The sequence below is a fragment of the Agelaius tricolor genome, unplaced genomic scaffold (genome assembly GCF_023055355.1).
Source record: "Agelaius tricolor isolate 1412-34295 unplaced genomic scaffold, bAgeTri1.0.p SCAF_28, whole genome shotgun sequence".
Classification (NCBI taxonomy): domain Eukaryota; kingdom Metazoa; phylum Chordata; class Aves; order Passeriformes; family Icteridae; genus Agelaius; species Agelaius tricolor.
The window spans coordinates 4,926,227-4,939,099 of NW_027269288.1; the positions used below are offsets into that span (position 1 = coordinate 4,926,227).

Genomic DNA, 12,873 nt, shown 5'->3' on the forward strand with positions numbered 1-12,873 from the left:
AGTGGTGTGGTCTGAGGAGGAATAATCACATCCACTCATCCCCATGCATCCAGTGATTCCACCAACCCTCCTTGTGACATTGCTGTGCTGGAAGAAAATGCAAAAATCCTGAGCTGCTATTTTTCCTGCCAGAGTCTCTGCCTTGCACCAGTGAAATGCTGATTTCTGACACAAGAAATAAGTTCTCACCTGCTACCAATCGTAGCCAATGACCTCTCATTAAGGATAATTTCTGAATGTTTTTTCCTGAGCCCTCCCCCATTCCCAAATCCTTGCTGCAGTGAACATTGTGAATAACCCCATTTCTCACACAGGGTATTTCTGGAGCTGAGCAGTGCCACGGCAATGGAACGTCTGTTCTCATGATGTAATGAGTTTAACTGAGCTTCTTTCTCCCTTTCATGCATTTTCCTGTGCCACACTGTTGTGTGTTCAGTGGGATAATTGGGTAGGGAAGAGAAGGAGATTTGCACTGAGCTGCATTTTTCCAAGGCTCTCTGTCCTGCTGTGACCTGTCCCTGTCCCTGCTGCCAGCACGGGCTGGGGGCTGCAGCTGCACAGAGCCCCACATCTCACAGAGAAAAGCAAGGCACAGAATATTCTTCCCAAGAATATTCTTATCTCAGTTGCTGTGCCTGTGTTTGTGCCAAATTAGAATGCAATATGGAGATTGCTCACCCAAAGTGATGGTGCTTTGTTTCTCTGAAGTTCAGAGAATGTGAAACCCAGAAATATTCTTGGGAAGGATTGTGCCTTGCTTTTCTCTGTGAAGAGAAATGTGGGGCTACAGCCCCCTAAGGCATTTTGGGGTCTCTGATCATCAGTGGGGAGCAAATAAACAGCTACAGCCTCCTGAAATGGCCTGGGGAGATCTCTCAGCAGTCATTCCAGGGCAAGGGCCATTAAAGGTGCATTAGATGGACTTTTCCTGGCACTTGGCTGATGGAAATTCAGCTGTGGAGTTTTTAAAGTGCTTGTGTTGCAGCATCTGGGTGAGAGGAATGAGGGATTTGTCTTTACAAACAAGCTGTGGGTCTGCTGGTAGAAAAACCAGCACTGGGACATAAAAGAAACAATGGGAAGGATCCCACTGATCCATCCATTAATGAATGGAAAAAGAGATTTGCCTTTACAAATAAACTTTAGGTTTGCTGATAAATGAAATTAGACATTGAGAGATAAAAGAAACAATGGGGAAAACCCCTAAATTCCATAAGAATTAAAAATTAAAAGAGAGGGTTATACATTAGAGGGAAATCTTTGGTATCAGGTGTGTTGGGGAGTCTGAACCTCTCAAGTACCTCAGCCAATGGGGACAGAGAGAAGGGAAATGTGGCTGGGAAATTGGGATAAAAAGGAGGCTGCATCCTCCAAAAACTGGAGAGATCCCAGGGGAATGCCCCATGGCCCCTGCCTTTATTGGAATAAAGCCAAAGGACTCCTCTGTCTCCTTTTTGGACATAAACCTCTGGTGTTTGTGGATTAATTTCCCTGACATGGGTAAATCTGCTCATGAGCAAACCTGGCTCCAGCAGTGGAGTCCTTTGCAGAAAAAGCTCCCACTCAGTGAGGGTTTGGGGTTAATTTCCCTCTCCTTTCACCTTCCTCCCACACTTCCAGGGCATTGAGTCCATAGATTTCATTCACTGTGTGCAAACAAAGCTCCTCTAAATTCAGCATCTCAAAAAGGGGCACATTATTCTCATTATTCCTAACACTCATTTATCTCCTTTTCACCTAGAGAGAGAAGCTTTGAGTCAGGTTATGTGTTCTGTTATTCTGTTTGTAGTTATTTTCTGTGCTGCAGCTGATGGAGCTCACAATGGCAGCAGCAGAACTGGGGGCACCTTAAGGAACCTTGTACAAACAAAACAAATCCCAGGTGTTGTGGTGAGCACAGAAACCCAGAGGAGGAAATCTGGCACTGGATGATGTGTGGAACTCAGCACAGCAGCGCAGGTGTCAGCTGTGAGGGAAATCCAGGTGAGCTGCAGTGAGGTGGAAAATGTCATTTCTGTACCTCAGGGAGGGTCATTTCTTAGGAACAAAATGTGCTGAGCTGAAGTGAGCAACGCTTGGAGTGTGTCCAGAGGGAAGGGAAGGCACTGCTGGGCTCCTCTGCTCTGGAGCTGCTCCAGGGTCTCCAGGAGAGAGGGTGGTGATGCTGAGCAGGGACATGTCAGGAAAATTAATCCACAAACACCAGAGGTTTATGTCCAAAAAGGAGACAGAGGAGTCCTTTGGCTTTATTCCAATCAAGGCAGAGGCCATGGGGCATTCCCCTGGGATCTCTCCAGTTTTTGGAGGATGCAGCCTCCTTTTTATCCCAATTTCCCAGCCACATTTCCCTTCTCTCTGTCCCCATTGGCTGAGGCACTTGAGAGGTTCAGACTTCCCAAAACACCTGATCCCAAAGATTTCCCTCTAATGTATAACGCTCCCTTTTCATTTTTAATTCTTATGGAAATTAGGGGTTTTTCTTCCCCATTGTTTCTTTCATCTTTCAATGTCTAATTTCTTTTATCAGCAAACCTAAAGTTTATTTGTAAAGGCAAATCTCTTTTTCCATTCATTAATGGATGGATCAGTGGGATCCTTCCCATTGTTTCTTTTATCTCCCAGTGCTGGTTTTATCTCCCAGCAGACCCACAGCTGGTTTGTAAAGACAAATCCCCTGTTCCTCTCAGACACAACTCCCAGACCAGCCCAAACAAGAGGGCTTTTCCTGCTTTCTGGTTTTTGGGGCTGTGGGCTGGTTGGATGCAGAGGCTGTGAGCAGTGGTGTGGAATGGAGCATGGCCTCTTGTGCTGTGTAACTCTGTGCTGGGCTGGACATGGAGCCCACGGGGAGCTTGGAACCCCAGGAGCTCCTCCCAAAAACCCTCTGCAAACCCAACAGCAAACAAACAGCCTTTGACAGCAAACAGCCTTTGACAGCAAACAGCCTTTGACAGCTCCCCACTTGATTCCTTCTCATCCCCAGAGTGCCCCTCCCTCCAGTGACCGAGTCCTCAGCATCTGCAGCAGACAGGTTACCTGAGATTATTTTGGTGCTTTGGAACCTCCAACGCACTCTCCCAATGCGCAATGGAATTGGGGAGAAGGAAAAAATACATCTGTGAGTTCATCTGCAACTCTAAAACTCCTGATGTTTTGGGGCTGGAAAAGTTTTGCTAAGGAAATAAGGATTTACAGGTAGCCTCTTGCATAATTTCCTTTTTTTTTTTTTTTTTTTACTGTTTCAGAGCTGGATGCTGCTCTGCAGTGGGTTCTGCAGAGAAGTTACCAAACAGCTCTGGGAGGATTTCATGTGACATGGCCAGGGAGAGCAACAGGCACAGTTAGGGAGGAAGAAAGCAGCCACAGGAATAAATGTTGAAGATATATGGACCAAATGGCCCAATTTTTGGTTTCCTCCATGTGGTAGACAGAAAGGTCAGGTTGAATCTCCTGTTTGTGTGAGGGCAGAGATTGTTCCTGTGTCTTTAGTGAAATAAACATGCAAAGTAGTCTCTGGACTGTTTGTTTGGATTCTGCCAAAGATAATCTGAGCCTAAAATCATATAAATCATAGAATCCTAGCCCAGTTAAAGGATGCTTTAAAGGGTATCTAGTCCCTGCCACGAGAGGGACATCTCCAACCTCATTAGACTGCTCAGAGCCCCATCCAGCCTGACCTTTAATGTTTAACAGGGATGGGGCACCACAGCTCTCTGGGCAACCCCTGCCAGGGCTTCTCCACCCTCACTGTAAAATATTTGTTCCTTAAATTGATGTAATATCTGAGGGAGTAAACGCAACACACCGACCCAGCTGGGATTTTGTGGACAGCTCCCGGCTGGGTTCTCACCCTGTGTGTGCAGCGACGCTGCCCCAGGAGCTGCTGCGGCACAGACCACGAGATGTGACTTCAGTTCCCTCTGCTCGGAATTTTCCAGGTGTTCCCGGCCCCTCTCTGCCTCCTTGGGCTGCGGGAAGGGGCTGCGGTCAGCCCTGTGTTCCTGCAGGAACCTCTCATTCTCATTCTCTGCCCTGGGCTTTCTGCTGCTGCAGATTTTCTCATTCCCAGCCGGCTCACCGTGTGTTTTCCTAACCACGCGGGAACCTTTCTTCCCAGCAGACTTCCCCAAAAAAAGCTCCGCTGACTCACGGACCACAGATTCACGCAGCGCTCCCGGAGCCAGCATCCTTTGCATTGGCAGGGGGAGCTTTTCAAAGAGAGATGAATCAGCGCTGTCAGACTTTGCTGGGAGTTAACTCTTGGCCCCTTTTCCCTGGAAACAGCCCTGCCTGGTGCTTACACTGAAGGAATTCCAGCCAGGCATCCTTGCGGGATGGGCACCGCGGGCAGGTTTGGCAGCCGGTGCTCTCCCCTGTCCCTGGAGCATCCCGCGGGCAGGAGGGGGTTAAGGCAGCTGAGAGGGGGTTAAACCGGGCAGGAGGGGGTTAAGGTAGGCGGGAAGGGGTTAAGGCAGCCAGGGGAAGGGGTTAAGGCAGCCGGCTCGTCGCTCCCTGCCGGAGTTCCCACCGCCTTCAGAGCGCTCCGGGAGCAGCCGCTGCATGCGGGCAGAGGGAGGAGGGCCGGGCGGGCACTGCAGCAGGGCACAGGATGTTATTTAACGTGGCTCCAGTCTCCTCCCCCTCGCCGGTGAGGCTGGGGGAAGGGGGGAGCGGGCTGGAGGGAAGGGACGAGCGGCGGGGGTGATGCCGAGAGCCCCCGAGCCCGGGCCGGCCCGGCCGGTGCCGCCCGCGGCTGCCTCCGCTGGAATCCTCCCCTGAAAACCTGCCCTGAGCTCCTGAGGGGCAGCTGGGGCTCCTGAGGGGCAGCTGGGGCTCCTGAGGGGCAGCTGGGGCTCCGAGCCCTGCGGAGGAGGATTCCCGGTGCTCTGGCATCCCCGGTGCCCTCACAGCGGACGGGCTGGAAGGACGGAGGCTCCGCAATCCCACGGGAGAATTCCCGGGCTCCTGAGGGGCAGCTCGGCTTCCTGAGGGGCAGCTGGAGCTCCTGAGGGGCAGCTCGGCTTCCTGAGGGGCAGCCCGGGCTCCTGAGGGGCAGCTGGGGCTCCGAGGCCTGCGGAGGAGGATCCCCGGTGCTCCGGCATCCCCGGTGCCCTCACAGCGGACGGGCTGGAAGGACGGAGGCTCCGCAACCCCTCAGGAGAATTCCCGTGCTCCGGAGATGTGTCCGAGCTCACGGACAAGGTAGGGCTGGGCTTGGATATTCAGGAGAAGGAAGAGCCTCAGGACTTTGCTGTGACCATGGTAGATACCCCAGAAGGGGCCGATCCTCAGTGCCCGGCGCTAATTCGTGCCTGAAGCCGCCAGACCTGCCCAGGACGCGCCAGAGCCTCCCGGGAGAGGCACGGAGCTTTGGATTTCTCCATGAAAATACTGCTGGCGCTCAGCTGAAAACGTGTGCTGATCCTCTCCCTTGAAAGGGGCCGCGCCGTTCCTCCCTGGGTGTCTCCTCCTGCCCCGAGGATCCGTGGGGGACAGCAGGGCTGGGAGCTCCGGGCTCTGCCCCATGACCAACACTCAGCTCTGCAGGGAAGCCATGGACTCCCCCCCGGCCTCCTCCAGCCCTGCTGCAGGGCCTGTCACCTTCTCCCAAGTTTTTGGGCAGCAGTGCCAGCTCATGGAAGCAGGTAAGAGGGGAACGTGCACACCTCCGTGTCATCCTACATCCCACGTCCTGGTTTGTCATGTCCCTGCTGTCCCTTTCCTGCTCTGTTTCCCGAGGTCCTCCCTAAAATCTGGTGTTTTCCAAAGGGAAGATTGGGGCGACCCCTTCTGCAATCGAACAATTTGGCCTTGACTACCCTGAAACCACTCAAAAGCTTTGTGCCCAAATATTTACAGACAGCAAGGGGTGGGATGGCCCTGTGGGTTTGGGTTGATGTGGGCTGGAACAAGCTGCTCTTTCTGTCCTTGCTCTGTTTCCCAAGTTCTTCCCTAAAATCTGATGTTTTCTAAAGAGAAAATTGGGGTGTGACCCCTTTTGCATTTGAGCACAGGCCCCCACTACCCCTGAAACCACTCGAAAGCTTTGTGCTCAAATTATTTACAAACAGGAGCAAGGGCTGGGATGGCCCTGTGGGTTTGGGTTAACCTGGGCTGGAACAAGCTGCTCTTCCTCTGCTGGTGGAAGTTCTGTTTGGGTGTGAGCAAAACGTGTGTGGTGATTTCTGCATTTCAAAACAATGACATTCTAAGTGGAGGCTGATTTGCTGCTTTGGAGGGCGATTGCTGCAGCCTGTGAATATCTGCTTTGCTATTCAGCTCTGTGAAGGACAAAGTGGGGTTTTTTTCATGGCTTTCCCTGGCTGTTTGTGTTACTGTAGCACCCAGGAGCTCTGCTCCTTTTCCCAGGTGTTTTCATACATTTCTAACTCTGCAGATGGGCCTGGTTATTTCTTATCTGTGCTTTTTGGCTGTTAAGTAGGTGGTGTGTGACATGACTAATCCCAAATTTTCCGTGTTTGCCTCTTGCTCTCACAGGTGCTCTGAAGCACCAATCCCTGAGGTGCCCCAGAGCTGTGCACTCACATCCTCCTCCATACCTTCTTCCCCAAATTTAACAGATTGGATAAGGAATTTTACAAGATTTACTCCTGTTTTCCTATCCCTGCTGGCAGGTAGAGGAAGGATGTGTTTGTTTACTTAGGGCCATGGATAAACCTGGGTTTCTGCAGTGATGCAATAACAGCACTCATTCTGAATTTTTAGAGCTTGTTTTTCTCAGATCTAGTGGTACTTTCTTATTACTGTTTGTGCTGCTACAGGTATTGTGGCAAATTTATCCTGCAAACTGTCCCATCCTATTTCCTTCTGTTTTCTCTCTCTTCTAGTAGCCAGTTCTGTGTTTGGGTTGTGTTTAATGTGGTGACATTAAAAATAGTGTGTATTAGTTTCCTGCATGTCTCTGTGGGACTTCTGCTCTGCCTCTTGAACTTTCACAGGTAGAGCTGGCAGGATGACTCATTAGGTAACTAATTAGCTGCCTGCTACTCAGTTAATCAAGTTTGAGATCATGCTGCTGCCTCCAAGAAAATGTCAGGCAGCTCTTTAAGAGGGTTTGGTCTTAAACTTTCCTATTCCATGTGCTGGGATCAGTCCAAAGGCTGTGGATCCATTGTGTCAGGTCTTAGCCAAAGAAGAGATGCAGGAGAAAGCTCTGATCCTGGGTGAGCAGTTTGTTTCCCAAATGAGCAAGGTGGGAAAGCACAGGTGGTAGGTTTAGTTTGGTTTGTTTTCCTTTCCCTTTCTTAGAGGGAAATGCCCCCAAAAGGAAACCTGGGACTTCTGGGTTTTCAAATTCCACATCAGTCAGTCAAGCAGACTGGCTGGTGGATCATCACCTTGGTGGATCACATTTTCTGGATGTTTCCTCAGGCAGGAGGTGAGATGCAATGCAAGGATGGGTGTCCAAAGGGATTTCAGTAGATCCTGTGTGCTCCTGTGAGTGTTCTCTCCTCACAGCAATGGCCAGGCACACTGAGCACTCCTGAAAGCACAACTTCAGCTGCAGGGGCTGGGGCTGGGCTCATGGCCCTGGGGCTGTGGGAGCAGACACAGGTTTGGGACACCCAGCTCTGGGTCCTTACATGTGAAAAACCCCAGTCTCTTGTTTTTAAATTTTTAAAGTTTAATAGTAATAAAATGGTTATAGAATATTAATATCATTAGAGTAATAAAAATGTGGACAATTGGGATTAGGACAATATGAGACAATAGAAACAAAGAGTTACAGACAGTCTGGGTGCCTCTTTCTGGGCAGCACGAGCCCAGAAAAAAAACCCCACGTTAACAGAGGATTAACCCTTAAAAACAACAGCCTGTTGCATATTCATACACCTCACACATGATGCAGAAATTCCATCCAAACACAGGATTCTGTCTGGGCAGTGTCAGCTTCTTCCTCTGAATCCTGACAGTGTCTTCAGGGCTGAGCAAGGCAGGGAGAAGTTCATTTCTTCTGATAAGGGAGCAATAAATTCTCTTTCTCTGAGAGATTCAGGTGTCCTGTGGCTGCTAACTCACTGGGAGTCCTTTCTTTTAAAAAAATCTTACATAGCATAGTTTCTATTTTAATATTTTGTTATAACCTAAAACTATATTTAACACACTACTTAAGAAAATTAATAGAGCATAACTTTCTAACATAACACATATAACATTCATTTTAATATTTGTATAAAGCCAATCAAAAAATCCACATTTTTCACACTTGTGTCCTGTGTCACTGAGCTGACATTTGGGACAGGGCCACAAAAGGTCTCAGTGTCGAGCAGGGCTGTGTAAAAGCCTTTACAAACCATAAAACCTGATCTTGTCCCTGTGATCCCCTCATCAACAATCTCTGAGGAGCTGTGAGGAGCCAAGTTCTGACCCAAACAGTCCCAATCTCACAGGAAACGTTTGTGGGTACCCAGTGCCACATCATTGTCACTGGTGGCATTTGGGCTCCTTATTAACACTGGGAGGTGCTTGAATGAGAAAGGTGCTGGCCTTAATTAAATGTCAGATTTTGTGCCTGGAGAATTGCTGAGCCTGAGATAGATCACAGCCTGACAGCCCTCTCTGATGCACCACCTGCCATGGGCCTGTGGCTTTTACAGCTCCTGTGCTGTGAGGACGTTTTTCCTCCAAAGTACACGTGAGGAGAGCTGGGCTCTGCTGGGCTCCAGGTTGTGTGGAGCATTTCCTGCTCTTGATGGAGAAACCAGGGGGGTGTGGAGCTGCAAACACATCCTTTCTCCCAGTGCTGCTCTCCAGTAACTTACCTGAAACCAAATACTGAGTGTTTGGGGGTCAGCTTTCCCCTTGCCAGCTGCACCTCCCCTCCATTGATAAAAGCTCTGTAAAACTGGGGGTTTTGGGCAGCTGATCCTGCACAGTTGGCTGATTGTTCCTGGCCAGCTTATGGAGATCTCTGATTGTTCCTGGCCAGCTTATGGAGATCTCTGATTGTTCCTGGCCAGCTTATGGAGATCTCTGATTATCCCTGGCCAGCTTATGGAGATCTCTGATTGTTCCTGGCCAGCTCATGGAGATCTCTGATTATTCCTGGTCAGCTTATGGAGATCTCTGATTGTTCCTGGCCAGCTCATGGAGATCTCTGATTGTTCCTGGCCAGCTTATGGAGATCTCTGATTGTTCCTGGCCAGCTCATGGAGATCTCTGATTGTCCCTGGCCAGCTTATGGAGATCTCTGATTATTCCTGGTCAGTTTATGGAGATCTCTGATTGTTCCTGGCCAGCTTATGGAGATCTCTGATTATTCCTGGCCAGCTCATGGAGATCTCTGCAGTCACAGGATCAGCCTGTGAGTGTGCTGGCAGCCCTGTGTGCCCTTTGCACAGCTCCTCGCTCTGTGTTTCACCTCTGGAGCAGCATTTGCTGGCACAGCACAGGGGATGCTCTTGGGAAAGGCATTTTTCTGCCTTCCCACTTTATCCTGTTGCCCCTTTCCTCACCAGTTTACAACAGCTCCATAACCTGCTCCTGGTGCTCACCTGGGTGTTTATTGGGGAGTGCAGGAGCAGTGGGGATGGGAGGGCTGCAGCTGGCTGAGCTCCCTGCTTTGACAGCTCCCTCACAAAACTCCAGTTTCCCTGCTGGATTAAGGTTTTTTCTGACCCAGAGATGGGCAGCTGAGAGGCATTTTAAAAACTTCTATTCCATTTTCAGGCTCATGTGAAGGGTGAGACAATACAGATGTTATAATTCTATTTCCCACATTTCCCAAGGCAGCAAATCCTTGCTGTTGCAGGAATTAAATTTGGCCGATGCCTGAAGGATCTGTCAGTGCCACTGGGGACTTGGTCACCTTTAGAGGGAGTGCAATTTCCAAAGGGAGGCTGTAATTCCTGCCTGGCATCACTCAGGGAATAAGATTTCTGGTTTTCTTGGCAAGCCATGCAGGGTGAGTGATGTTTTGCCTTTTCCAGCCCAGCTCCAAGGCTGGTGATTTCCAAAAGGAGTAACTGGGGCTTCATGGCCCCATCCAAAATCTCCTGATCTCAGAGGAAATTCCTGCCTGCCAGGCACTGCTGGGGGGTCTTTCTTGCTTGAAGCACAGATTTAAATCTGGCACAGGTTCATGCTGTAAATATTGCTAATAGCCAAATGAAAGACTCCAGTTGTTCATTTTAGAAAGAAAATTTTTTAAAAGTCTGAAGGATTTATGATTGTCACAGCCACACTTTTACAATGGGAGTTACCAAGAATTTGAAGAGTATTTCCCATCTGATCTCTCATGAAATATTGAATATATGGAGTGAGGCCTGATCTCCAGGAGAGCTGAGTGCTCTCTGAAAGAATTTGGCTTCACAGAGAAACCATTTATGTTATACATGGCCAAATTCCAAGCAATTTGTTTGGTGTGTTGCAGTTTTCTGGATTTACAGCCATGCATTATTCTCTGACTCACTGCTCCATTCGATTAATTTCCATTTTTCATCAATTCCTTGGCTCTCAGATGCTGCTGATTTGTTAGGCTCCCAATATTTTTTTCTTTATATCTTGCCAGGTAATTTTCCATTGGTTATGAAATAAGGAACTTGATTCAAAATGTGACCAGAATGAACAAGAAAGTAATTTGAAAATCATCCAGAACTTAGGATTTTGCAGTGAATCTCTTCCCTATTATATTTCCATTGCATATATATTATCCATTACATGCATTCTGTATTCCACTTTGGCTGCTCCCCTAATGGATGTGAGTTTGGTTTGGCTGCCCTCTCCCAGCAGAAAATTAAAGATAAAAATGATATTAAAATATTAAAATATTAAATATTAATATAAAATAAATAATATATTAATATATTAAATAATAATATAGAATATTAAATATTAAAAATTAATGATAAAAATTCTTAGGAGTTCTTCTATGGAAATTAATGTCACATGGCTCAAAGCTTTTGACTTTCTTCCCCCAGATCTGTAGTTTCTGGCTCTTGATCCAGCTCCTCTCAAGGGGAATGTGAGGTGAGATTGATGTGCCATTACCTAAGCAAAATATTTCTCATGCAGCATGAAATCCCTGGAGTCTCATCTGCTCTGGCACCTTTTGCAAAGATTCTGTTTTGCAAACAAAGCATGGAATATGCAACATAGAATTCCTTCATCTGGTGCTTGAACATGGTTCTCAACAAACAGAACAGTATTTTAAAAAGGCCTGCTCTGCACCCCCTGACTTGGGTGAAGCTTTGCTCAGGAGCTGGGCTCCTTGAAGCATTTCAAAGCTGATGGGCTTTAGTTCTGAAAAAAGTGATTAATGGGAAAATTTCAGCCCCTGATTTCCTAGCAGGAAATCTCTGACCTTCTAAACTGAGCCTTAGATGAGCATTTACCATCTGGGCTCTCTTTATTTTGTGCCCTTTAGTCCCATGTGCATTTTTCCATTATTTTAATTAAACAGCAACCAAGCAGGATCTGCTTTCAAAGCATTTCCCTGGAGCTGAGGCAAAGCAGAGGGGATGCAGCTTCACCTTCTCCCCAAAAGCTGAGTTTGGCAGTGCCTGTCAGGGGGGATGGCCCAGGACCCCAGACTGGTTTGGGCTGGGAGGGACTTGAAACCCAGCTTGTTCTGTCACCCTGGAATTTTCTGAGAAATCCTCTGTGCCCAGGATTCTTCTCCTGGGAAGATGAGAAACCTCAGAGAGGAATGAAACCAATAATGATCTGATTGCTGCTCCTGTGTTTGCTGCTTTGGAATGTGGCTTGGACATTGTTTACCAACAGGGAATGTTTGATTGGTTCCATGTGAATTGTTTTTATCAATGACCAATCACAGCCAGCTGTGCTGGACTCTGAGGGGTCAGTCAGGAGTTTTTCATCATCATTCTTGTTAAACCTTCTGATGTATCCTTTCCCTTTCTTTAGTATAGTTTTAGGATAGCATTCTTTTAATATAACATAACACATTATACCACAGCACATAACATAATACATAAAACATATATAACACATAACATATAAAACATGATTAATATAATATAATTATCATACAATAATAAATCAGCATTCTAAGAACATGGAGTCAGATCCTCATCTCTCACCTCATCCTGGGGACCCTCACAAACCCCACAGTTCTCCAGCCCTGCCATGGGCAGGGACTCCTTCCCCTCTCTCAGGCTGCTCCAACCCCATCCTACCAGGGGTGGATTAATTTCTCCTGCTGGGTGTCACCGTGATATTTTCTGGAAAATCCTCTTTACCCAGGATTTTCTCCTGGGAAGATGAGAAGCCTCAGAGAGGAATGAAACCAATAATGATCTGATTGCTGCTCCTGTGTTTGCTGCTTTGGAATGTGGCTTGGCCATTGTTTGCCAGCAGGGAATGTGTGATTGATTTCAGGTGAATTGTTTTTATCAATGACCAATCACAGCCAGCTGTGCTGGACTCTGAGGGGTCAGTCAGGAGTTTTTCATCATCATTCTTGTTAAACCTTCTGATGTATCCTTTCCCTTTCTTTAGTATAGTTTTAGGATAGCATTCTTTTAATATAACATAACACATTATAACATAAATAACGCAATAACATATGACACATAACATAAATAACACAAATAATGTATAACACATATAACACATATAACACATAATTAATATAATATAATTATCATACAATAATAAATCAGCCTTCTAAGAACATGGAGTCAGATCCTCATCTCTCACCTCATCCTGGGGACCCTCACAAACCCCACAGTTCTCCAGCCCTGCCATGGGCAGGGATTCCTTCCCCTCTCCCAGGCTGCTCTAACCCCATCCTACCAGGCCTTGCACACTTCCAGGGATGGATTAATTTCTGCTGCTGGGTTTTCTGAATTCCAGCACTTTGTGAGCTCAGGCTCCAGCTCCCAGAGCAAA

General features: G+C 47.6%; 1 protein-coding gene across 1 annotated transcript in view; it reads left to right on the forward strand.

Moving 5' to 3' along the window:
* Positions 1 to 4,469: 4,469 nt before the first annotated feature.
* Positions 4,470 to 12,873, forward strand: part of KAZN (kazrin, periplakin interacting protein) — a 226,550-nt gene continuing 218,146 nt past the window's right edge. The window contains exon 1 of the mRNA XM_071449134.1: positions 4,470 to 5,645. Within this exon, the coding sequence (XP_071305235.1) occupies positions 5,525 to 5,645 (121 nt within the window). The 5' untranslated portion in view covers positions 4,470 to 5,524. The remainder of the gene's footprint in view (positions 5,646 to 12,873) is intronic.